A 25,853-nucleotide genomic window follows, 5' to 3' on the forward strand; every position below is an offset into this window, starting at 1 on the left:
ACACATCCCCTTCCATGTTCGCCAGGTCGGTCCTTCAGCTGTTATGTGACCCAAGGGGCTCAGCACACAGGCATAGGCCCGGGGCTCCTCCCAGCCCTCAGCCCATCGTCCCCAGCCCATGTCCCCTCCAAGGATGGCGGGGCCTCTGAGTGGCCCTCACACGGCTTGGGAGGGGTGGTCTTGCTGAACTCTGACTCTTTCCAAACACCATAAACTTGGTTTATTTTCTGTCTGACAGAAATGGTGCTATTTATGTCCAGAGAAGAACCCTTTTGTTCCGCTTCAGCTGAATTATTCCAGGGACACTGCTTAATGGTTTGTTTTTGTTTCTCTGTGACATTGGGGCAGGGAGGACACCCTCTCAGCACAAGGACAGGGGACCGGGCAGTGAGTCCCTGCTCCCCCAATCCAGGGAGGGGCCGCACAGCTGCTGAAACAAGGGAGGTCGCCCTAGGCACGGAAGAAAACCTGGAAACCACCGAGAGAGCCCTGCTGGCATAAGGGAGGCATGAAGTCTCCTACGACAGACACAGCAGTGAACCCGACCAGAGCGCATGTGACAACATGAGCAGACTCTCAGGGACTTGATATTAGGTGGGAAAAGCAGGATGCTGGGGACCAAGAGCACAGGAGAACACACACTCATGTTAAGTCCAAAGGCGTGGCATGGCACATGGGAATGCCACAGTCCGTAGTGGGGCCTTGAAGGTCACAGCTAGGGTGCACCCGATGTCCAGCAAGACTTGTGTCCTTGGAGGCTGACAGTAGAGGGGATGATGCACTTTCTCTAAACTACATGCAAGGCACAGGCTTTTTATTGCTTCATTAATTGTCAGATCTGACATATGTCTGCTAAATATACCTTTCTGTCTGTTCAATATTTAATAAAACAATTTCTTAAATCGAGAAGGGCATTGTATTAAAAGTAAAAGAGACAATTCGATGCAAAGTAGTGCTGGGCAAAGAATGGGTCATTTATATTGCAGTATTTCTGATTCAAAGAGCAATTAGTCAACTATAAACATCTATAATAAATATTTTGTGTTAAGTGCACATTAATAGATAAAGTGAGACAGGGCATTATCCTCTGGAAAGCAAAGAAAGAAAAGTCCAGATCTAGAAGGAATGTGTTCTGTACGCAGTGGAAACTCATAACTGATTGCAGTGGCAGTGGCACTGTGATATTTTATTCTGCACACAGTTTGCAGCAATAACTGTGTGAAACCACCATCCTGAAAACCGAAACTATCTGCCCATGCCCTCCCCCTCACCACTGCACATTCGGCTCCACCCAAGGGATACTCTTCCCTCAATCCTGATGAGATCTGGATCACAGTGTTCCGCTCACTCAGACAATGAAGTCTCAGTCCAGTAATGAGCATGTCCAGCCCATGTAAGAGTCCCCACCATGTCTTAATAATAATCCCTGCGGGCGGCGCCTGTGGCTCAGTGAGCAGGGCGCCGGCCCCATATACCAAGGGTGGCGGGTTCAAACCCGGCCCCGGCCAAACTGCAACCAAAAAATAGCTGGGCGTTGTGGCGGGCGCCTGTAGTCCCAGCTACTTGGGAGGCTGAGGCAGGAGAATCGCCTAAGCCCAGGAGTTGGAGGTTGCTGTGAGCTGTGTGACGCCACGGCACTCTACCGAGGGCCATAAAGTGAGACTCTGTCTCTACAAAAAAAATACATAAATAAAAATAAATAAATAAATAAATAAATACAAAGTGTAAAACTATAAAACTTTTTAAAAATAATAATAATAATAATCCCTGCCTGTGTAGTTTGCTTCGGGGCTGTTTGAGGGGGCTGTGGCAGCGGGCAGGGCTTGGTTGCGTCTGCCCTCTGCTGGCCTGCCCCCCAGACTCTGAGCCTTGCAGCATCAAGCCAGGGGAGGAAGTGTGCTGGAAAGGTCTTATCAGCAGCCAGTGGTGTCCCCAAGGCTCAGAAGATAAATACAATGGGCTTTTCACGCAGGACTGCTCTTTAGAGAACACTGAATAGCATTATGTTGTTGTTGTTGTTACAATAACTCACGCATATGGTACAAGAAGGGCTTACAAGGAGAGGGGCCCCTCCGTGTGCCTGATATTTCTGATTTGGGAGCCTCATTTTGAGTTCTGCGTGGCAGTAAGTGGCACCTGTTGACTCTAGGTCTCGACCGAGCCGGAACCTGAAATGGTCCTCATGTGGTCATCCTTTTCCTGATGTGTTGCCAGGGCATCACGCTGAGTCAAAGCAGCAAGTCATAAAGCCACAACTAGTGGAGATACCGCTCCTGTCTGAAAAGGGAAAGGCACCTCCACACCAGCATTTTGTGGGGAGAGATCAGCAGGGACACTTGTCAAACTCCTATCAGTGTCAGCCTAGGGAACAGGAGTAGGGATAGATGGTGGAGTCAAAGGGAGACTTCGTGTATTTGTCAGGTCTTGATTTTACTGTTGATAAGATTAATACAAAAATGAAATAAAGACACTCAGGATAAACAAACAATAAAAACGCAGATGAGTGTACAGGAAATGAAGTAGAAGGTGTAGCATGAGATGAAAGCAAGGTAGAGAATTGTCTCTGAAAAAAAGAATCATCTCTGTCTCTCTGTCTCTCCTCCTTCCCCTCTCCCCTGCCCCTACCCCCTGTGTGTCTATGTGTGACAAAGATTGAATATTACCTCCCTCTATCTTTCCTTGCTTTCTTTCTCCCTAGTAGAATTCTGAAATTTAGCTGCGCTCGAGCTGAATGCAGACTGTGTCCCAGCATCCCTTGTAGGGAGCTGTGGCCTCGTGGTCACCTCTGGCCACTGGAATGCAGGTGGACATGGCATGTGCTGGGGGTGACCTTCTCCTTCCTTGTCTATCTTCTGCTGGCTGGACCTGAAGCTGCCGTCTTGGACCCAGGAGTAGACTCCACAGGACCTGGGTCTGAGCACTGGGTGGCAGAATCACTTCCCCAAATGTCCCCAGGAGACAGAAGAAACACCTGCCCGGCCCAGGTCACCACAGGCAGGTTTCTGTGAGCACCAGTGTGAAACAACCCCAAGTGGCACAGCATGGAAGACACCTGGGAAGGACCCGTCTCACTGCCCATGCTCTTGTGTCTGTTATCATAATAATAATAACAATAACAACAATAATATAATGCAATTCAATGTGACCAGAAACGTTTTGACATAGACGGTTAAATAGTGAGACTCATCTAAATTAAAGGAATTTCTGAAGCTGAAATTTCTTGGGACTATAAAAGTCTCCCTCTGCAGCTTTGTTTAAAGAAATGATTCTTGAGAGATCCTAAGGAAATATTTCTCAAAAGAGAGATTTTGCTCTTCAGAAAATTTCAACAGTATTTCCTAAGTACCTTGGCTGAAGAAAACATGCTCTGACTTTGAGAGAAGCCCACCTCTCACAGCAGATCATCCCCTTTTCCCTTTGGCTCTCAGACGTCCAGGACATCCTTCCTCCCTGAGGACCCCAGCCTCCTGTTGTGAGCTGTCTGGGAGGGAGAATAACTCCTAGTAGTCTTGCCCAGGACCAGCTCCCACCACAGAGGCCTGGGCAGCCATGTGCTGTTGCAGGGGTTAAACTTGGGATTAGCCAACCCCTGCTAGGTACCAGAGCAGTTGCATCTTCCTAGGGGCACATCTCTTGGAGCTGACCACTTCGACAGCTAGTGTTGGGTACTCAGGCAGCCTGGCCTTGGAGAAGCCTTAATTCTTGTGCATTTGGGGGACGCTGGGACCTGCAGCTCACAGAGGCCTTAAAGAATTTGGTGTCCTGATTAATAAAGAATTTAGGCAAAGCAGAGGCAAGGTGGCCTTGGAAGTGGCCAGAGAGAACTAACATCTAACATAGAGATGACAGACGATCTTTCCCCCAAATTCTGCTTTCTGGCAGGGCTCAGTGAAGGCCCCTCAGGCAGAGGTGGTCCTGGGAGCTGTGCCCAGCTCCACCTGGCCCCTAAGCTGGTACAATGGAGCCCAGGACTGCTGGTTCCTGAACTAGGCTTCCCTTTGAAGATGTCTCTCCACCTCAGTCACCCTGCTGGCATTTAGGTCCTATATTCCTGGGCGTTATTCTACCTGGATGTAACTTTAGGTGACAGGATTTGGCTGGGTATGGGATCTCTATGGTTGATGCAACCTGTCCAGAGTTAAGACCAGATCCCAGAGCCTGGGGTACAGCTGGGGCTGGGTGGGAGGTGGAGGGAGTGGTGAGCTCAGGCCTGCACAGGACCATGAGGCCCCTTCCTCTCCCTTCCAAGTCTTCCCAATGCATGGAGAGGGAGGGGGCTTGCAAGCTGGCACTTCTGCAGCCAGGACTTGGAGGGCTCAGGCTTAAAGCATAAGAAGTATGACTACTGAAGTGACTGCTGTTTTCTCTTGGGATATTAGGCCATCCACAGTGTGGCTCTCCTCTTGTGTTGCTTATGGGACTGAGGCCCATGCACACGGCCTCCTGCAGGGGCTGCCCAGCCCTGAGCTCCCCACAACCCTGTGTCCTTCAGGTGCAGACAGATGATCTACTCCCCAGACCTGCCCCAGGTCTCTGTGGTCTTCATCTTTGTCAATGAGGCCCTATCTGTCATCCTGCGCTCGGTGCACAGTGTGATCAACCACACGCCCTCCCAGCTCCTCAAGGAGGTCATCCTGGTAGACGACAACAGTGACAATGGTGAGTGGCATGGTGCGGTGCCCAGTCACGCATCCCCCGCCTGTGGCCATACAGCGCCTGTCTCTGCCTGTGTCGTCACACGGCTTCTCCCTGTGTCTACATCCTTGCCTTCGTTATGAGAATATTCATCATTGCAGTTAGGGCCCCCCCAATATCCAGGATGATTTCATCTCAAGATCCCTAACTAGTTGCATCTACAAAGACCCCATTTCCAAATAGGTCAAGTTCTCAGGTTCTGGGTGGAGAGAACCATTCAACCCACTGCAAAAGTCTCCAGAAAGGCTGTCAGTGCTGGGTCCTCTGTGCGTTTCTCTGGAAAGGGAGAATGTGGGGAGGGCCTGCTCCCTGGCTGCAATGGATAGGGGGCAGGCCACCTCTGCCATCCCATACTTGGCCATGGGGTCAGCCCTAAGGAAGCCTCCACTTTTATTTTTTAATTTTTTTTGAAGCCTCCACTTTTAAAGGGCCCCATCTGTTTTCTAACATGACTCCTCAAGTTAAAATTCTTGTAAGGTGAAATAAGCTGTTTCAAAGTGAGTGATTCAATGCATCCAGTACATTCACAGCCATGCAGCCCCCAGTCCCAAAGTGGCTCCATTGCCCCAGAAGGAGGCTGTGTTCCCTTATGAGGCTGCTCCCTCCTTCCCAGCCCTGTGGACTCACCAGCTTTGGACAGTCCATGCAGGTGGGCTCACACAGCCTGTGGCCTTTCATGTCTGGCATCTGTTCCTCAGCAGTGGACTTTGGAGGGTCACCCACATTGCACTGCGCATTAGTGCTCCATTTCTTTTTTTAAAAATTGTGATAAAATATACATTATGAAATCTACAATTTTAACCACTTTTAAGTATATATTCAGCAACATTAGGTGCACTCACATGGTTGTGCAACCTTCACCACTATCCACCTCCATAACACCGCCCCCCTCCCCCCGCATCCTCCATCACTTTCTCTATGAGTTGACAGCTTTAGGGACTGCACACAAATGGAATCACATAGTACTTGTCCTGTGACTGGCTTATCTCCCTTAGCACAGCGTCCTCCAGGTCCATCTGTGTGGTTACAAGTGCCAGCATCTCCTTCCTTCCTAAACCTGAATGGATTCCACTGTGTGAGGGACCACGTTTTGTTATCCATTTCTTATCAATGGACATCCTTCCCTTTTATAGCTGAATGATTCAGTCCCGCCATCTCCCGTCTCTGTAGCACTCACTCTCTTGTTTGTTTGTTTCCTGTTCACTGGGTCTCTCCTGCCAGAGCCTCTGTGGCTCCCCAGTGCTTTGAGCCATGTCCAGCCGCAGTGGGTCTTCTGTAAGCATCTATGAAGCTTTGTTCCCGGTGGGGCACACAGTGTGTCAACCCTGGTTTTCTGCGACATGCTCAGGCCCATGTCTCTGTCCCTGCAGTGGAACTAAAGCTCAACCTGGACCAGTATGTGAACAAGAGGTACCCAGGCCTCGTGAAGATTGTGCGCAACAGCCGGCGGGAAGGCCTGATTCGGGCACGGCTTCAGGGGTGGAAGGTGGCCACCGCCCCAGTTGTTGGCTTCTTTGATGCCCACGTTGAGTTCAACACAGGCTGGTAAGGGCTGGGGCAGGCTGGACGGCTGGTCTTGGTCAGATTGGTCTCCTGCCCCCAGGAGCTGGGGGCCACGAGCCCCGAGTCCCACCATGGGGCTCCCCACATGCAGCTCCTGAATACAGAAACCATGAGGAGGGGAGGCCCTGGCGTGTGCCCAGACACGTCCTTTAGACCTGTATGTGTGAGACTGGCTCCACACCCTTCATCCTGTGGCTGGGACTGAAGAGCAGGGACTGCATGTAGCTGGGACAAGCCTGGGGCTCGAGGTCTGCCAGGTCCTGTCGGGCCAGAGCCTGGCTCTGAGCAGGCGAGAGGTTTGAGCCACTTGGCCAGGGGGAGGCAGTTTCCCATCCTTGTTGAAAACTCCAAATCAAAGTGTCTGCCCTTCTTATGTGGGGGATGAAGTGTGGGTGGGGGTCCCACAGTCACTGACAAGTAGGTGTGAAGGTGACTTAGGGGTGCGCCCATTCCTCCATGAAACCTCGGGCTCCAGTCCCGGGCTTATGCCCACCTTGCAGGCAGTGACCTGCCCCTTCATTCTCCAGACCAGCAGAGTCAGCTCTCCTGAGAGACGGTGGGAAATGCAGGGTCTGTGTGATCTGGAGTTTCCTTAAACCCCCTCTCTGGGGTGCCTTGATGCTGGGAGAAGCTTCAATGCTCAGAGGTTGTGGATTGTGCCTAAGAATAGTGTCATTTGTCCAGCAAATGACCCACAGCCGACGGGGAGGCAGAGTGCCTTATGGGTGTTGCCCTAGGTATTGAAGAGGACTTCCTTGCAGCTGGTGCTGGGGGGGGGGGCACGAAGGAGGCCATGCAGGCAGAACTTAGCATGCGCCCCAGAGATCTGCAAAGAGGCTGGTGGCTCCTGGGGTCTTCTGTAATGTCTCTGGCGAGTGGCTGCTGGGAGTCACGTTCAGCACTTTCTCATACCAGGTTCCGTGAGGGGATGTGCGTGTACAAGGAGGGCACACTGGCCCCGCCATGTGGCTGGGCAGGGGGTCACCCCAGGAACCTTAATGCTCTTCTGCAGGGGCATCAGAAAGTGCACGTGTGGGGCACCTCGCAGGTTCAACACGGTCATGTGGTGGAGCCTTGTGGGCATGCCTGACAACAAGTATATGTGTCAAATAAGTACCAGGCCCTGAGGGCCTGAGCTCTGGGCGCATGGGCATGAGCATGGGCTTCAGCCATGAGGCAGGGCATGGAGAGCAGCTCATGGTCAGACATCCTAACAAGCCCTGCATTATGGGAGTGGGAGAGCTCAAAACAACAGAAACTTGCCCTTCATGGCATTGGAGGCCCGGTCTGAAATCCAGGTGTCTGCCGGGCTGAGAATCCTCCAGAGGCTCTAGGGGAAGGTCTTCCTGCCCTCCCAGTCCCTGGGGCTGAGGGTCACTTGGTCTCTGGCCTCCCTCTGTGTCTCAAACCTCCCCCCACCTTTCTCCTTTAAGGTCACCCTAACGCCTAGGTGATCTCACCTTAAGAGCTTTAGTTCAATTACGTGTGCACCTATTTCCAGGCCAAGCTGTACTCACAGCTCCAGATGGACCTCTCCTTTGGGGAGGGCCCCCCTTCATCTCTATCCCAGCTGCTGGGGCTCCAGGGTCCCTCGGCCTCTGGCTGCATAGCTCTAGCCTCTGCCTTGGTCCCCACTCTTTACATTTCTGTTTTTTACCCTTCCTGTCTATCACAAGAACCCCATTGTGGGTAACCAGGGACTACCCCTTCTCAATCCCCAGAACCAATACACTGTGGAGGTGTATCCTCAGGGACCTACAGCTCGGGCTGGGCCCCAGCACTGTCAGCTGAGCCATAGGGAAGACCCTTGTGACCATTGTGACCATTTTGCCCCCATTTTCTAGAGAAACTAAAACTCAAGATCTTTATATCATCTCTGCTGGTTCATTTTTTTACACTCCAAAGCTAAACCACGATGTTGGCTGTGACGCTTTCCTGGAGGGAAACAACAGGGCTGTGGCTGTTGCACAGAGGGGGTTCATGGCTGAGTAAAATGGGCCAGTGGTGCAGAGTCCAGGGAGCTGGGGCGGTTGGTTCAGGCCACCTGGACCATCCCACTGTGTGTGGTCCTGGGGTCTCCTGCCGGGTTGAGTGGTGATCTGGCATTTTGGGGATCTCTCAGGAACCATGGTTTGATATCTTCGGGCAGGTGCTGCTGTGAGAGGGAGCCTCTGCCCCAGTGCATGCACCTCCCAGGCGTCTCAGCCAGCCAGGCCCACGAGTTGTTCTCACTGAGACTGCTTCTTTCTGCTTTGGCTCCGCCTTGTCACCCATCTCTCTCTTCTCTGCCAGCCTATGAGGCAACTCTTTTTTCCCATGATATCTATCATCTTCCAACATGTGATGTCATTAGCTATATGACATCATACATCCCATCTGACCCTGCCAGAGTCACTCCAGACTCTTGTATAGGTTGTGCACTGCACAACAGTACCTGGTGACCTTTCATTCCCTCTGATGTAGCATACGATCCTGGAAGCAGGGAGGGTGTTTGGGAAAGCCATGAATCCATCACGCCAAAATGCAATTTTAAAGGGCTGCAACTTTAATTTTTCACAAGTGAAAACCCAGTTATCCATCTGCAAATAGCCGTGCCCTCCCAGAATCGCCTCCGCAGAAGATCCTGCCTTGTTAGCAGATGTGGAATTTGCAAAGAGCTTTTCATCTTTAAAGCACTTTCTAACAGTAATTAATTAATCCTACTCACAAAGCAGAAAGGCAGGTAAATGCCAGGGCTCTTGCTCAGAAGGAGGGACAAAGGGATGAGAGCAGCCATGTGGTCTCTCTGGCAGGGTCCAGGCCTCTCCCCTCCCCAAGCTGGACCCAAATCTGCTCTGAGCACCCTATCCCTCACTGTCGCATTAGGGCACCAGTGCGTCAATTGGGCTGAGTTCCAGCCTGGATGGCAGGTGCTCCATAGGCCTCTTGCCCTTGCAGGAGAAGCAATGTTCCTAAGGGCAAGGACCACACAGAGGTCCCTGTGGAACATTCCTGTCCCTCTGGCCATATTCTGTCTTCATCACTGACCACTTCTGGCTTCATCACTGCTCAGTCTGTCTGCTCCAGCCACATCACCAGGGCCCCAAATCTCATGCCAGGGTTGCGGTGCAGATCCTCTCTCTGTGTGGGGTGCATTCTCCCAACACTTGCTGGCCCCCTCCACATCCTTCCCATCCCTGCCGGGACAGCCCAAACTGGATGCTCTGTTTAATCTGAAGCTCTTGATCACCCCACTTGCCGGCTTTCTTCCTCATGATGCCTACCCCCTTCTGACATGTCCCATTGTTGTCTTTTCCCCCTCCCCCGTCAGGACTGCTGCACTCTTTGGGGTAGGTTCCTCACTGCCCAACAATACGTGGTAGCTGTTCTTTGCAGCCTGTTGTAGACTGGGCGTGGATTGCTTTTCTTTTTTAGTCTGAGAATCTATTCCAATTTGTTAGAGCAGAATGTGGCACATAATAGATCCTCATTTAGTACTTGCAAATGAACGTTCCTTCCATAGGTACAGGCAAGGAGGGGAGGGAGGTGGAGAGGGGCTGAAAGAGAGGCTGAGCTGTGAGCTCAGGGGCAGATGTGGCTGAACCTGTGGGGACCCTTTAGGTGGATGTCTGACCCACTGTGAGCCCTGCACTTCCCTCCCTTGGGAGAGCTGGTCCCTCGCAGGGAGTGGGGGTGGCCCCAGGCCCCTTGCCTGTTTCCATAGGCCCATGTGTCTTCCTGCAGGGCTGAGCCTGCCCTCATGCGGATCCAGGAGGACCACCGTCGGATTGTCCTGCCAGCCATCGACAACATCAAGTACAGCACATTTGAGGTGCAGCAGTACGCCAACGCCGCCCACGGCTACACCTGGGGCCTCTGGTGCATGTACATCATCCCGCCACAGGACTGGCTGGACCACGGTGATGAGTCTGCGCCCATCAGGTGAGCCCACGCTGGGCCACAATTGCTGGGTCTGCCAGGACAGGCAGCGCAAGTGGGGTTGTGGCCGCTGTGGTGGAAGCAAATGTCAGAGCAGAGGCCCAAGGCTGCTGGGGGTCCAGTGCAGCACAGAGATGGGTGACACGGGCCGGTGGGCAGGGCTGGTTCAGATCTGTGACCAGACAGAATGACCAGGCCAGACAGAGAGATAGAAAGAGACAGACAGAGATGAGGGGCTGGAGGGAAAGGCAACAGCACCGAGCAGAGAGAAGTGCGCAGGAAAGTGGACAGACGAGAGACTCACAGCCTTTACTCTGACCCCCACAGGGTGTCCTACAAAGCATTTATTTTCATTTTGAATTAGCGCCTTAAACATACAAAAGGAGAGATTTTTAGCATTTCAGAGATACCCAATGGAATATATCTTAAAACATGGGAGCCCTGGCAACACGAGGCTCCCCAGCTGGAGTCCAGAAGAGCCGTGTCCTCCATGTCCAACCAGGCAGCATCTTCCTGATGCCACAGTTCACACCACCCCAGTGTCTCCCTGGCACTGACCATTACTTGCACAGTCAGTTCTCCCGTGTGGTGCTCACTTTATCCACTCCTGTCACCAATGAGCCTCACAGTTGTGCCTCTCCCTGACTCCGTAGTTGATGTCCCAGGAAGTCTACCTTCCAAGGGCTCCCAGAACATTCTACATTCCTGGAGCCCGGCCTGGGTGGAGGTATTTTCCTAGGATGAATGTGCATCTCCTCACTCAGCCTTTTCCAGATCTCCCCACAGAGGTTTAGGTCTCAGCAGCTCAGGCTGGGACCCCTCCCTGTCTCATTTGCTCAGACAGTTGTGTCCCCGCTGAAGCAGTCCCACTTTGCCAAGGAGTGACCAATACATCCATCATTGTGCCTTTGACAGTTCTCTCTCTCTCAGTAGGAGGGTCTCATGGGGCTCTGGATAGGTGGGCAGCTCATCAGGGAGCTGGTGCCAGGCTTGGGCACTGCCCGGTACCTGTGTGTACACCTGCCCTCTATTGGCAAAACACCATCAGTGATAAGCACAGTCTCAGAGGAGTCTGGCCATTCCGCAGTAAAGTCAGGGACTGTACAAGACAAAGCAGCAGGGTCCCTGCCCCACACCATGCACCCATCACAGAGGAAACTGCTCAAACTGTGAGACTAAAGAGGTTCCAGAGGTGTCAGGCAGCTTCCCAGGTCCCATGAGGTCATATCCTGAGGGACAAGCTCCAGGTGCCCATGGGAGCTGGCAGTGCTGACCACAGAGTGGTGGGGCAGGTGCCAGGGCTCTCAGGCTTTGCCGTAAAAACTCTGCACAAAGGTCCCTCGGGCTGCAGAGGGCTAAGAGTCATGGTTTGAAGGTTGCTTCTCTTTGTGAAAAATTTGCTGGATAATCCCCAATTAGTAACAAAGCTGCCTTCTGTTTGACATTGTGGGAGCCAGGGAAATTCAGAAAATCCAACAGGAGGGCACAACTGACCCTGACACCAATACCCAACTGAAGACCATGGAACAATTTGCAGAGATATTGCACAAAAGAAGATAGAGCCCACAAGATGCCCAACGCAGGAATTCAAATTAAAACCACAATGAGATTCCACTATGTACTCAATAGAATGGCTGAAACAAGCAATGGCAATACTAACTGGTGAGGACATGGAACACATGTCCATGTGCCTGGTGAGAGTAGAAATTGGTGCAAAAACTTTGGAAAAGTTGTGGTTTCTTAGAAAGGTTGAAAATGTTCCCTGTATGGCTCAGCTACTTCTAGGTATTTCCCCAAAATAGATAAAAACAGGTTGGGCACAGTGGCTCAGACCTGGAATCCAGTACTTTGGGAGGCTGAGGCGGGAGGATCTCTTAAAGCCAGAAGTTCAAGACCAGCCTGGGCAACATAGTGAGACCCCCATCTCCATAAAAAATGTTAGGGCCAGACGAGGTGGCACATGCCTATAATCCTAGAACTCTGGGAGGCCAAGGCAGGAGGATCCCTTGAGCTCAGGAGTTTGAGACCAGCTTGAGCAACTTGCAAGCAGAGCAGCAAGCAGACCAGCTTGAGCAATCTCATCCCTACTAAAAATAGAAAAAATTTAGCCCAATGTGGTGGCTCGCATCTGTAGTCCCTGCTACTTGGGAGGCTGAGGCAGGAGGATCGCTTGAGCCCAGGCAGCATTCAAGGTTGCAGTGAGCTGTGACAATGCCACTGCACTCTAGCCTGAGTGACAAAGTGAAATTCTGTCTCCAAATAAATAAAACCAAAACAAATGAAACATGTCCACTCAAAGGCTTATACGTGGATGTTCATAATGGCATTATTCAAAATAGTCCCAAACTGGAAACAACCCAAATGTCCATCAGCAGGGGAAGAGATACACAGAGGCTGCCTAAGCATACAATGGATACGTCTCATAAACCAAGAGGAAAAAACTATTACTGTTACTCATGTAACAATGTGGTGTCCCCCCAAATGATGGGCTGAGAGAAGCCAGATGAAAACCAGCATATACTGTAAGATTTGCAGCACATAGAATTCCGCAGCAGGGGCTCTGCACCCATAGCTCAGTGGTTAGGGCATTGGCCACTTACACAAAGGCCAGCGGGTTTGAAACTGGCCTGGGCCTGCTAAACAACAATGACAACTACAATAAAAAAATAGCCGGGCATTGTGGCTGGCACCTGTAGTCCCAGCTACTTGGGAGGCTGAGGCAAGAGAATTGCTTAAGCCCAAGAGTTAGAGATTGCTGTGAGCTGTGATGCCATGGCACTCTACCACGGGCAACATACTGAGACTCTGTCTCAAAAAAAGAAAGAAAGAATTCCCCAGAAGGCAAATCAGCCCATGTGACTGAAAGATGAATGATTGGACGAGGTGGTGGGAGGGGGTCCTTCCTGGAGAGGGCACAGATGATTCTGGGGCAGAAGTGTCTCCCCTGGGCTGGCGTGGAGTAACACAGATGTATCCATCTGTTGAAACGGATCAAACTACATACTTTAAGTCCATCATTTCATTTTGTGTGAGTTTTACCCCCCAAAGTTGATATTTAATGAATACATAAAGTATTAAAAATGTAATAATTCTAATGACCAAGCTGATTAAATTACCATGTCAGTTAAATCCAGAATCTTCAAGAAGGGTTTCTGGATGATTTCAACGTGCAGCGCAGGTGAGAACCAGCATCAGGCCAGCATCTGGCCTTTGGGAGCCAGAAGGGGCTCTGGGGAGAGATGAAGTGCTCCCGGGTTGCAATGTGCACCAGTATGGGGCCAGGGTCAGCTGTGGTCTCTACAAGGTGGCCACCTTCCCAGCAGGCACAGTCCCTCCTCGGGCCCTGTGAACTCACTGTTCCCCTACCAGTCACACAGCTTGCTTCCTCTGCCCCCCACCCCCAACAAATGGCACCACCTTGGTGAGTCTGGGGCAGCCAGGGAGAATCACAGGGTTGACTCCGTGCCTCTGAGGATCCAGGGCCTCTGAGCTCCCAGGCAGGAACTTAGTGCCTTGTGACTACAATGGCATGGTCCCCACTTGCCCCCTGCCAGGGTCCCTATCTCAGTGGAGGCCCCGCTCTTCCAGCTGCTCTGACCAGTACTGCGGAGCCATCTCTGACCCCTCACACCCTTCTCAGTCTGCAGTAAACCTACCATGTGGGGCTGGGAAGAGGCCAGTGGCTTCTCCCTGACCCAGCTAGGGTCACGCTTGCCTCCACCTTGTATTCCCAGGACAGAGGCCACAGGGCCCAAGTGTGATCAGCCCTTTATCTTTTCTAGAAGCAGATGGGAGAAGGGATTCTTCAAGGACCATGACCATAGAGAAGGCCAGTTTCCTGGGTCTAGCAGGTGAAGTGGGAGGGCAAGAGAGAGATCAGGGCACCTGCCAGAAGGAGCGAGGGGGATGGGGCACCCATGGGATGCCCACGTCCTCTCCCCAGAAACTGTGGATGTGACCTTAGTTAGAGAAAGGGTCCTTGCAGACAGTGTGCAGTTTAGATGGGGGGGATGGTCCTGGGGCATTGAATGAGCACAATAGCCCCAAGGTGAGGATTGTCTTCAGAATGACCAGTCCCCCACCCTTGCACGTGGTATCGCTCAGCCAAGACCAGGCGTCCTCAAACTGAGGCCCGCGGGCCACATGAAGCAGTGTGAATTGTATTTGTTCTCGTTTTACTTCAAAATAAGATATGTGCAGTGTGTATAGGAATTTGTTCATAGTGTTTTTTTTTTTTTTAAACTATAGTCCGGCCCTCCAACGGTCTGAGGGATAGTGAAATTGGCTGGCCCCCTGCTGAAAAGTTTGAGGATGCCTGGCCTAGACTGTTTTCTGTAAACACAGCAAGAATTTCTCATGTAAATCATGAGAAATGATCATGTTGCCAATTGATCTTGCTACCATTGCCTTGTGAGTTTGAGTTTATTTTGGAAGTCTGAGAAGTAATAAAAAAGTTATTACCAGCCATAATAGGCTTGGTGGGGAGTTCAGCACTTCAATTCATCAGAGATCACCCTGAGATTATTGTTGTTGTTAAAAAAACGAGAGAAATACCTGTTATATGCTGATGAACTATTTAACCGAACAAACATTGCTATTAAAAATCAAAGAAGGTATTAAAATTTCATTACTGTTAGTGAGTGGCCAAAATCTAACAACAGAACAAATTGGATCTTTGCACAAATAAAAAGATAATCGCTGTTTAATGCCCCTGTTATTCTCGGGCAATTGATGGGAGTTCACATCTGACTTCGTGGTCATTGGGGCACAAGTGCCCCCTTTAAATTATGACCAAGATCAATCTTTTGCTGCTATTTTTACTGAAGAGAGATTTAATACCTACACGACCCCAGGCCTGCCTGCTCTGGTGCTTGTGAGTGACACAAGGTTTTGCTGGTTCCTCCTAGAGCTCCTAAGGGCTTGGAAGAAACTGAGCCCTCAGTGTGTGAGGGGATTGTCTCTGTTTGAGACAAAGTCTTTCTTCAGAGGCTTGGGAGTTCCTTCTCCCTCATAACATGGGAGCTCACTGCCACATTCTCATACCCTCCCCCACCTAGTAGATGCTCACTGTAAACTCGTGGGGCAGTGAGTGCGCAGTGCTGTTCATGGTGCCACCACCCACATAGTCTCTCTTGCTGTCTCGTGTTCTGCTTTCGCCATTGCTGAATTTTTAATGCATATCAGGAAAAATACAACAATCACATCAACTCATGATTTCACAGATATGGAGCAGGGCTCGATCTGCTGACATTTTGGAATTTTTACAGAAATAATAGCACAGCTGGCAGTCTGTGGCACATAACCACACAGGTTGTGCTCTCTGCAGCTCCAGAGAGACTGATCCTGCTCGATGAGGTTCTATAGAGATAAGCAGTGTACCACCTATACCACTGCCCATAGCAGCCCTGACTACTGATATTCAGATAGGACAAAACAATGCTGGAGATAGGCAAGGCACTCCAGTATGGAAAGTGACATTCAGGGAACCACATGGGGCGGCACCTGTGGTTCAAAAGAGTGGGGAGCCGGCCCCATATACTGGAGGTGGCGGGTTCAAACCTGGCCCCGGCCAAAAACGACAGCAACAACAACAACAAAAAACTGCAATGAACCACACGGGTCGTTGTATAACTTGGTTTTCTTTTAAGTTCCCTATATGAAGTGCGTGAATTGAATTCTGGTTATTGTGATCAGTTGCTGTTGTGCAGTCAGTGAGTAGACTGGATGTTGGTCAGGCTCTGAGGGACAAGGGCCTGTGGCTGGAGAAATGCTGTCCCGAACTCTGGGCTCAGGGACTCAGGTGGTGACAAGATGGGCAGAGTATGAGGTGGGGCCTCCTGTGGGCACCCCACTCTTCCTGGCCCTTGCTTGCACCAGCGGTGTCCTCATGCCGCTGTCTCTGCCCCAGGACTCCGGCCATGATTGGCTGCTCATTCGTGGTGGACCGGGAGTACTTTGGGGACATCGGCCTGCTGGACCCGGGCATGGAGGTGTACGGCGGTGAGAACATCGAGCTGGGCATGAGGGTGAGTGTGGTCATGGGAGGGAGGGGAAATGCTCTTGGTCTGGGTGGAAAAGCAGCAGGTTAGGGGTTTGGCCTATGCAGTGCAAGGACCCCACACAGGCCCATGGGCTGTGCATGGGAGGTCGGCGCTCAGTGATGGGGCCACATACTGACAGTCAGGGCTAGAACGTATACCTTAACGTGACCAAGAAGTTCTAGATAATAACAAAAGGACATCTGGGATATTGACTTTAATTTTCAAGCACTTCAACATTATGCATGTTACAAAGTGTCACTTGCAATGACAGGCCTAGAACTTTGAAAAAGTGGTCCTTCAGCACAGAGCCCACATGGCTGTATGAGGAGACCTGACCTCTGGTTGTCTCAAGCGCTTTGGGTGCCTGCTGTTTGTCCTGGCTGTGGGGGGGAGGTGGGGTGCAGGAGAGGCAGATGCAAAGGCCACTGTGAGGCATCATGAAAAGCATGGCAGACAGCAGATGCCGTGAAGCCCTGGCAGACAGGCAGGAAGGGCAGGCCTCAGCTCTGATCACTCCACAGCATGAGTCAGTTCTAGTGTCCAGATGAGGCTCTAGTCCCCAGAAGGAATGAGAATCTTCAACTCCCCACCTTTGCCCCTGACTTCAATGGCTCCTGCTTCAAACCTCCCCATGCAGCTTCTTGGAGAACTACAGGAAAGTTCTGGGAAAATCTTAGTTACTAATCAGGACATCCTGGTATCAGGGCTTGATCTCCTGGGTGCCCTAAGCTCAGCATAACCCTAAAACCTGCTAGGAAGGCAGTTTCATCACCCTGTGTTTTGTGGTTGTGGCGGCTGATTCCCTCCAGCATCATCAGGGAGCCAGAGGCAGTGGGAACGTGTACCAAAGGCAGCGTGGCAAGTTTGCTACACACTGAGAAGGGTGTGAGGGGTCAGAGATGGCTCCGCGGTACTGGTCAGAGCAGCTGGAAGAGCAGGGCCTCCACTGAGATAGGGACCCTGGCAGGTGGGGACCATGCTGCTGTGGTCACCAGGCACCAAGTTCCTGCCTGGGAGCTCAGAGGAGGCCCTGGATCCTCAGAGGCATGGAGTCAACCCTGTGAGTCCCCCTGGCTGCCCCAGGCTCACCGAGGTGGTGCTGTGTGGGTGGGAGGGAGCAGAGGAAGCAAGCTGTGTGGCTGGTCGGGGAACAGTGAGTTCATAGGGCCTGAGGAGGGACTGTGCCTGGTGGGAAGGTGGCCACCTTACAGAAACCAGGGGTGACCCTGCCCACATACTGGTGCACATGCTCTACCTCCCCACCATGCAGACACCACTGTCTGACCCACAGCACGGGGGCCCACGTAGCCTTTCGGATTGATTCAGCTCAATTAGAGGAGTAATTCTGCGGTCTTGAGGCCAATTTACATGCCTGTGATTGCAGAAATGCCAGTTACTCGTCCTCTAATGAGGACAGTCCTAGAGCCCATTAGAGGAAAATGAATCTGCCACGTCCATTAGGTTTAATAAAGGGTAAGACAAGATCAGGTGGTGAGGTCTGGCCAGGAGAGCCACCTGCAGACCACAAGCCCCGCACTGTTTGTGTCTGTCTTGTTGCTTTTGCACGTGCTGCTCCTTAGGACGTCACGAGAAAGCCTCTCTCCTGCACCAAAAGCAAGTTCTGAACCCTCAAGGCCCTGCCCCAGCGCAGGGCTGTGTCAGCATCAGTGTATTGGGGTGGCAGCTTCTCCTGTTCTCCGTCCCAAGGGCAGACTGCATGAGACACTGATGTCTCACAGAGGCAGAAGAGCGTCACTCTTAGTCCGGGAGGAGCGAGGGTGTTTCCATGTCCTCCCCTGCCCATACTCAGGGCAAAGGGAGTCCTGACATCAAATATCAGAGGGGCATGGTAGGGTTTTCCTTCTCCATAAGCAGTGGGCAGAAGGCAGAGGATGGGTTGGAGGGACTGGACTGTTCTCAGGAGCTGCTTTCAGGAAGAGCTTGCTCTAGTCACAGGTGGGATGGCACCTGCCCCTCCTCAGGCCATATGTGGCGGCCTGATAACATAGGGCGTCCCCACTGCCCAGCAGCCCAGGATCAAGGCTGTAGCCAAAGATGAACTCTTCACCCGCCAGCCCATTCTGCTCAGCAGCAGATTAGTGGGGACTGCAGGTGCCACACGGAGAAGGGGCAGGGCCATGTGGGGGAGGGGCAGATACAGAAAGGAGGAAGGGAGGTGTCCTTTCTGCTTTGCAACAAGGCCTCACTGAATACTCTGGGTCTTCAGAAGACCCCTCAAGACTTGCACTTTGGACCTGCTTCTGCCTACCCAGTTGAACCACCTTCTCTCTCCGAGCCTCAGTTTCCCCATCTGCCACTGAGGATGACAACAGGACTGAACTCCCAGGCTGTTTAAGGATTAACTGCAGTGGGATCTCTCTGTGCCCAGAATACAGCAAGGATGCAATAAATGCCAATTATTGGTATATGCAGACATTCCTAAATACCACTTTTCTTACTGTTATAAAAACTATGTTTAATGTAAAACCACTGGAAATACACTAGCTGGAACAAAATAAAAATCACCCACAATTCTCCCTGCCAGGGCCTCCTTTTTGTGTGTGTCCAGCACTACCGACCTGTGCACGTGTGCATGGCGTGCACTGCAGACCATTGTTTTGCCGTGGTCAGGCTTCCTCTGGAGCTCCCTCTGAATCCTTGTCTGACCAGCTGAGGCAGCTGGCCGTCAGGGGCATCTATCCATACCTGCACATCCTCCTGCTTGCACATCCAGTGACAGTGCAGCTCAGCAGTGCAGTGGTACCAGTTTTCTCACGACACACTTGGGGGCATTCCTGCATTTCTCTGGTTTATGCAACATTGAAATGATTGTTCTTGTATCGGAATCTATCATGACATCTCAGTTATTTCTTTAAGATAATTTCTAGACATGATATTTAGATATCTAGACATAATCAGATGAAAAAAACATATTTTATGATATTTGATAAAGTTCGCCAAATCCTCCTCCCTACCCTCCAAAAGACTTCATGTGATCTGTATGCGTCATGTATTTGTGTATGTATTATATGTGTTGTGTGTGTTGTGTGTGTGTTTGTGTATGAAGGGGGTATGTGTGTGCTGTGTGGGTATGTATGTGTATTGTGTGTATATTTGTGTGGTGTGTGGTATATGTGTATGGTATATATTGTGTGCATGTGTGTATACGTATGTTTGTATATTTTTTTCCTCCGTACTGGTACACAAGGGAGGCTGTTTCCCATGCCTTGTAGCACGTGGGGTCTGATCAAATATAATTGTTACTTTCTGCAAATATGACGACACAAAGGAAATGTCTGTGTGGGCTTAATTTGCATTTCTTCAGTTGCTAATGAGCCTGAACATATTTCACATGTTTGTTGACCATATGTTTCCAAATCTTTGCCAGTCTTTTCTCTCCGCTCCTTGATTCTGTTGACGTTAAGAGCTCTTCTCCCTTGGGGTATTAACTCTTTGCTGTGTGCTGCCTGATCATCATGGCTCTATTTTACAAGGCTGAGTTTTTCTTCTACTTGAGCTGTATCTTCTAATGGCCGGGCCTTTGCTGTCCCTCTTACAGAGGCCTATTGGAAAGCCTAGTTGGCCATTTGAATATCTTTTCTTCTGATGCTTTTGTAGTTCTTTTTTCACATTAATATTCTATTGGAGCACATATATTTTCATGTAAGTTATAATGTTATAATCTTTCTTTATAATGTTTTAAAATAGTGGACTAATTCTTCCTACACCATCGATTAACTCTCCATTCTCAACCACTGAAGGGAAAAGCCCCTTCATCCCCTGCTGAGTGCTTATCTGTATTCACTTGTGTCTGTTTTCAGCTCTCTATTAGCCACTACCTCATTGCTTTGTCAGATATTTTAATGTCTTGCAATTGAGTACATCCCCATTGTTACTTTAGCATTTTCTTGGCTGTTCTTTTGCTTTTACTTTCTCATGCAAACTTTAGAAACATTTTACCAAAAATTCCCTCCCATTTCTATAGGTTGCAATGTCACTTGGCAGCGTGATTCCAGGAATGGGCTGTGAAAGAGGCTTCTGTGCCCTCAAATTCCTCTGATTACACCTTGAATTTTGTGGATTTTCTTCTCTTTATTCTTCTTGGGTCCTAGTATATGTTGTTAAGCTTAGGCTTCGTGTCTTTTTATAAACCAAGAAAAGTCCTCAGTTTCTTGGTATGTCACCTCCCCTGAACTAGAAATCCTACTGGATATCTGTGGGGCTTTCCAATCTGTCCTCCAGGTTTCCTGATAGCTCTTTCCTATTCCCTTCTCTTTACCATTCTGTGGTGTGTTCTTCTTTTTTTTAGACAGAGTCTCACTTTATCACCCTCGGTAGAGTGCCATGACGTCACAGCTCACAGCAACCTCCAACTCCTGGGCTTAAGTGATTCTCTTGCCTCAGCCTCCCGAGTAGCTGGGACTACAAGTGCCCGCCACAACACCCAGCTATTTTTTTGTTGCAGTTTGGCTGGGGCCAGGTTCAAACCCGCCACCTTCGGTATATGGGGCCGGCACCTTACCCATGGAGCCACAGGCTCCGCCCCTGTGGTGTGTTCTGGGTAATTTCCCCAGTTCTATATTCCAGTGAACAAATGCTCTCTCCAGCCATGTCCAGACTTACTTAGCTTTGGTTTTCATTTTAATACTACATTTCATATTTGTGAGATCTTCTTCCTTTGGCATTTTTATATCTGGTTGCTTTTTTTTTTTTTGTAGAGACAGAGTCTCACTTTGCCGCCCTTGGTAGAGTGCCATGACGTCACACGGCTCACAGCAACCTCCAGCTTTTGGGCTTATGTGATTCTCTTGCCTCAGCCTCCCAAGCAGCTGGGACTACAGGCGCCCGCCACAACACCCAGCTATTTTTTGGTTGCAGTTTGGCCGAGGCCGGGTTTGAACCCACTACCCTTGGTATATGGGGCCAGCGCCCTACTCAGTGAGCCACAGGCGCCACCCTCTGGTTGCTTTTTTAAATAACTGTTTTTGTTGTTGTTACAGTTATTTTGAGACAGAGTCTTACTTTTTTGCCCTTGGTAGAGTGCTGTGGTATCATAGCTCATAGCAACCTCAAACTCTTGGGCTCAAGCAAACCTCTTGCCTGAGTTTTTCATTTTTAGTAGGGATGGGTTCTCATTCTTGCTCAGGTTGGTCTCAAACTCATGAGCTGAAACAATCTACCCGCCTCTGCCTCCCAGCGTGCTAGGAGTATAGGCATGAGCCACTGCGATTGGCTAAATAACTATTTTGATTCATGAATTAATGTCCCTTTAATGAATACTTTTCCTCATTCCTTTATGTCTTTAATATTCTGACAGTTGTCTTAAGTCCTTTTTTTTTGAGACAGAATTTCAAGCTGTTACCCTGGGTAGAGTGTTGTGGCATCACAGCTCACAGCAACCTCAAACTCCTGGGCTTAAGTGATTATCTTGCCTCAGCCTCCCAAGTAGCTGGGAGTACAGGTGCCCGCCACAGTGCTTGGCTATTTTTTGGTTGTAGTTGTCAGCATTGTTTGGCAGGTCCGGGCTGGATTCGACCTGCCAGCTCTGGTGTATGTGGCTGGCGCCTTAGCTGCTTGAGCTACAGGGGCCGAGCCTGTCTTACGTCCTTTTCAATTTGCTCTTTTTTTCTGTTTCCTTGGGTTTAAACTTGCCCGTTTTTTTGGCTATATTGGGACTCTCTTGGGGTTGGATTTCCTTGGGTGCTTTGTCATTGTTTTAAGAGCTCATCTTTCATGGGTGTTGTGTCTTTACTCCATGACCGCTCATTCCTGAAAGGAAGTTTCAGATTATCTCATCCTAACACCTCTGGATCTGTGACTCAGAATTCAGTGGCTTAGTTTTCACACTAAGGAGATATCCTGGCTCAATTTTCAAGCCCTTGTTGTCCTGATGCCAGGTACTGTTGCCTCTCTCCTTGGGCTATTTCTGGATGCATCCTCAGAGATCAAGCAGAGCTGATTTCAGCTCCTCACCACACTCAAGGAGCCTCATCCCAGCCCTGGGACTCATGCAAGATCCTGGCTGCAGACTCAGCCCTGCCCCTATGACAGCCACAGGCCAGGGCCGCCCAGCTTCAGCCCACCCACTGCCAGCAGCATCTTCTACTTTTTTGCTGTGGAGAGTTTCATTTGATTTTTTGGTATGTACTTTTGACTCTAAAAACAACCCATCCATCATGTCTCCATGTTTGAAACAAAAGGGGAGATTTCCATAACCACGGTGTTGACAGGATGCGGTGGGCCTGGATCCACAGAAACCCTGACCTAAACTGTAGCCATGTCTCCATCTGGGGTCAGAAGCACATCAGTGAAACTGGATCCTGCTCTGCTGTTCAAGGGACAAAGCAGAAGATTATGCTGAGTGGGCGGGAAAGTAGAAAGCTGCAGCCTCTGACCACTGCTGTCCTCACATAGCTGCCTCCATCAGGGTTCCTAGGAGGACTGGTCAGACACGGGCTGCAGGACCCAACCCCAGAGACTCCACTCAGTGGGTCTGAGATGGGGCCTGAAGATCTGTGTTTCTCAGGGGCTTCAAGTGACGCTGGTGCTGCTGGTTCCAGGACCACACTTTGAGAACCACTTATCCAGAAGGAAGAGACGATTTTTCTCTTTTCATTTGTTTGAGAATTTCAAAAGTGTTCAACTGAAACAAATGGGAGGGATTTGGAACGAAGGCCCTGCTGGGACATTTCTGTGGGCCGGCGTGAGAAAGGACACACAGAAACAGCTGTTTTCACAGCCTGCGTGTGGAGGCTCAGCTCATCCAGGAAGAGATGGTTACTGTCGAAAATTGATGGATTGAGCCTGCTGAGCCCTGGGAGATGGGATTTGCCTTTCCAACACTAAATCCAGTCAAACTCTGCCCCTAGAGATGGATGTTCCTGCGGAGCATTGAGCCTGTGTTGGGGAGCCATCACTTGCGGCTGTGCCAGAGGAATTATTGTTTCCTGAAACTGGGCCTGGGCGTGGGGGCGGGGGACATCAAGCACATTGTAAATCTTTCTTAAAAATAAAGTTCAGTGTGAAATCTCTAAAATTGATGCACACAGTTTCTCCGGAGAGAATATGAAGCCCTGGTTGTCATCCAAGGGGAAATTCTGTACTGCCAAAGGAAAGTGCTGATTGGGCCCCTCTTGCATTTGTGCCAGGTGAGATGACCTTGGGTCAGGACTCCTGGGCTCCCACCAAGCCTCAGCATGGGCCTTGGGCACAGCCAGCCTTTAGTTTGGAGGCCTGGGCCAGAAACGCCCAACTTGCTTGGCCTCTCAATTTGATTTCCTCATCTTGACAATATAGCTTTGCATAGTTCTAGAGCAGTGGTTCTCAATCTTCCTAATGCCGCAGCCCTTTAATACAGTTTCTGTGGGTCGAGACCCACGGGTTGAGAACTGCTGTTCTAGAGAGAGTCCTGCCAGTTGTATGGACTAATGCAGATGGTTGGGTGGATGTCTGGATGTGGGTGGAAGGGTGGATGAGTGGGAGATGGGTGAATGGATGGATGTGTGGGTGGGTAGGTGGATGCTTGCATGTGTGAGTGTGTGGGTGGGTGGGTAGACGCATGGATGTTGGGTGGAATAAATGGTGAATCGTTTGATGGTTACTGAGTCCATGGGTTACTACAAAGACAAAAGGGGAAAGTGTATGTTTGAGTAGATGTTATCCATAACTTGAGAGGTGAAGTCCTATCCTCATTATTTTCAAGGTGAAAACCAGCTTTTATCACCATTTAGTGGATCACAGCACCCAAAAAGAACCTCATGGTTCATCACCCCCCTAAGCCTACCAAAGAGCTGAATCATCCCCACAGTCCTCCCTATTCGCAGGGGCAGCCACCCTCAGGATGAAGAGCCCCAGGACCTCAGAAGCGCCTCCTGCTGTGCCCACGCCTTTCTTCACTCAAGAGTCCAGAGCTGGGCTCTAGTCACAGGGACCTCGCCCGAGGGCGCCCTGTCCACAGCCCAGAGAGAAAATGGCACCTCCCCCAGACTTTGGAGCCCTTCCTGGAGCAGTGACAATTTGTGGACCTCAGGAGGGAAGACGCCTGATCTACCAGGGAAGCCAGCAAGGGCACTGAGGGCCTGCAAACCACCAGCCTGCCTCAGAGAGTGTGCTGCCTCCATGCTGATGAGTCACCAGCTGCGGTGTGTGCAGTCTCCACGTGGCCCTCCGGCTGGATAGCTCCTCTTGAGGAAGCCTCCAGAATGCTGATCCCACCCCCACTCCTGGGGAGGAAGAGGTGGACCCAAGCCAGCGGGTCTCACCCTCCCTGTTTCCAGGCAGGCAGGCTTCTTGTCTTCTCCCTCTCTCTTTTCTCTCTCTCTGTCTCTCTCCCTCTGTCTCTGTCTCTCTGTCTCTCTCTCTCCCTGTATCTCTCTCTGCCCCCTCCTTCCCCTGCACACATGCAGCCACTATCTCGTTAGCTGAAGGGGCCTTTTGGCCTCCCGGACGGTGGGGCCAGGGAGGGGCACATGTGCCCCCAGGCTCGGCTGTGAGCGCCCACCATCCACACCCTCATGCTCTCTCCACTGCAGGCAGAACATCCAAGAGGCCACGAGGGACTCCACCCTGTGGGTCCTGTGCTGTGGCTGGTCGTTCTGAGCTGGTACCCGGCAGCAGTGAGGCTGTGCTGTGCTCATTCTAAGGCCCGGGCTCAGGGCCAACCAACAAGGAGGTCAGGAGTTATCAAGTGAGAGCCGTGCTCCTCAGACATCTACCCCTTATAGGAAGAACCCAAGGCTATGGCCAAACCCTCCCTGACTGAACTCACACCAAAGGCGAAAGGGGCTCCATTTGGATCTGCTTAGAACGGGAAGGGTCTCTATGCACAGGACCTGTGGCAAGGAGGTGGCCATTGAGACTCAGCTTGAAGCTGGCTGAGCACCTCTGCTCTGTCACCAACAAAATCCTCTAGGAAGTGCTGGGGCTCCTGGGTGGTCACTGATGAAACCTAATTACTGGGGTTCGGCAAAACGATTGAGAAGCCACCCAACCAACACAGTGGGGCATCTGACATGTGGCTGGAAATCCGAATTTGCATATTGTTTCCTCCCAAATGCCTTTTTCACGGCTGGACTACCCAGAAGCAAAGAGGCACTGACAAGCCATCGGCACCAGCAGAAGGGCTCTTGGGGTGGCTGATTTCTGCATGCTGACAGTGTCACACTCTGACTTTGCCCATCACTTGGTCACTTGGAATCTTCTTCCAACTCAAGAGTAAAGAGAGTAACACTATTCTGCAAGTCAGGCGCTGAGCAGGCTGGGCCAGGCAGCTGTTCAGAAGTGTGGCTCTTGTTTGTCGGTGGGGGAGTCACACCATTAACAAGATGGTTTGTGACTCCCAGTAGAGGGGACCACAGGTAGACTCCAGGTGTGTCAGGAGGCCTTGGCACCCAAAGGACATGTGGGCAGGGCTTTTGTTGAGTTTCTACAAGAAGGGAGAGGCAGAGCAGGGTGACCAGGCATGAAGCTGGCTTCCAGAACCACAGCAGATGGAGGCCTGGCAGGGTACACTCAGGAGAGAACGAATTCCCTATCCCTGCAGGTTTCCACCGGGATGCTGAGCTGAAGCGACCTGGGATGTGAGGGCATCACAGAAGTGAGACCAGGAGACCCCAGTAGGCAGAGGCCAGACACCCT

The 25,853-nt window shown here is 50.8% G+C and overlaps 1 protein-coding gene across 2 annotated transcripts in view; it reads left to right on the forward strand.

The window, feature by feature from the left end:
* GALNT9 (polypeptide N-acetylgalactosaminyltransferase 9) overlaps nt 1-25,853 on the forward strand; it is an 89,222-nt gene that overhangs the window by 51,098 nt on the left and 12,271 nt on the right. For both annotated transcript variants that reach the window (XM_053588215.1, XM_053588214.1), the window contains exons 3-6: nt 4,493-4,659; nt 6,066-6,240; nt 9,982-10,179; nt 16,085-16,202. In XM_053588215.1, the coding sequence (XP_053444190.1) occupies nt 4,493-4,659; nt 6,066-6,240; nt 9,982-10,179; nt 16,085-16,202 (658 nt within the window). The remainder of the gene's footprint in view (nt 1-4,492; nt 4,660-6,065; nt 6,241-9,981; nt 10,180-16,084; nt 16,203-25,853) is intronic.

The sequence above is a fragment of the Nycticebus coucang genome, chromosome 4 (genome assembly GCF_027406575.1).
Source record: "Nycticebus coucang isolate mNycCou1 chromosome 4, mNycCou1.pri, whole genome shotgun sequence".
NCBI lineage: Eukaryota > Metazoa > Chordata > Mammalia > Primates > Lorisidae > Nycticebus > Nycticebus coucang.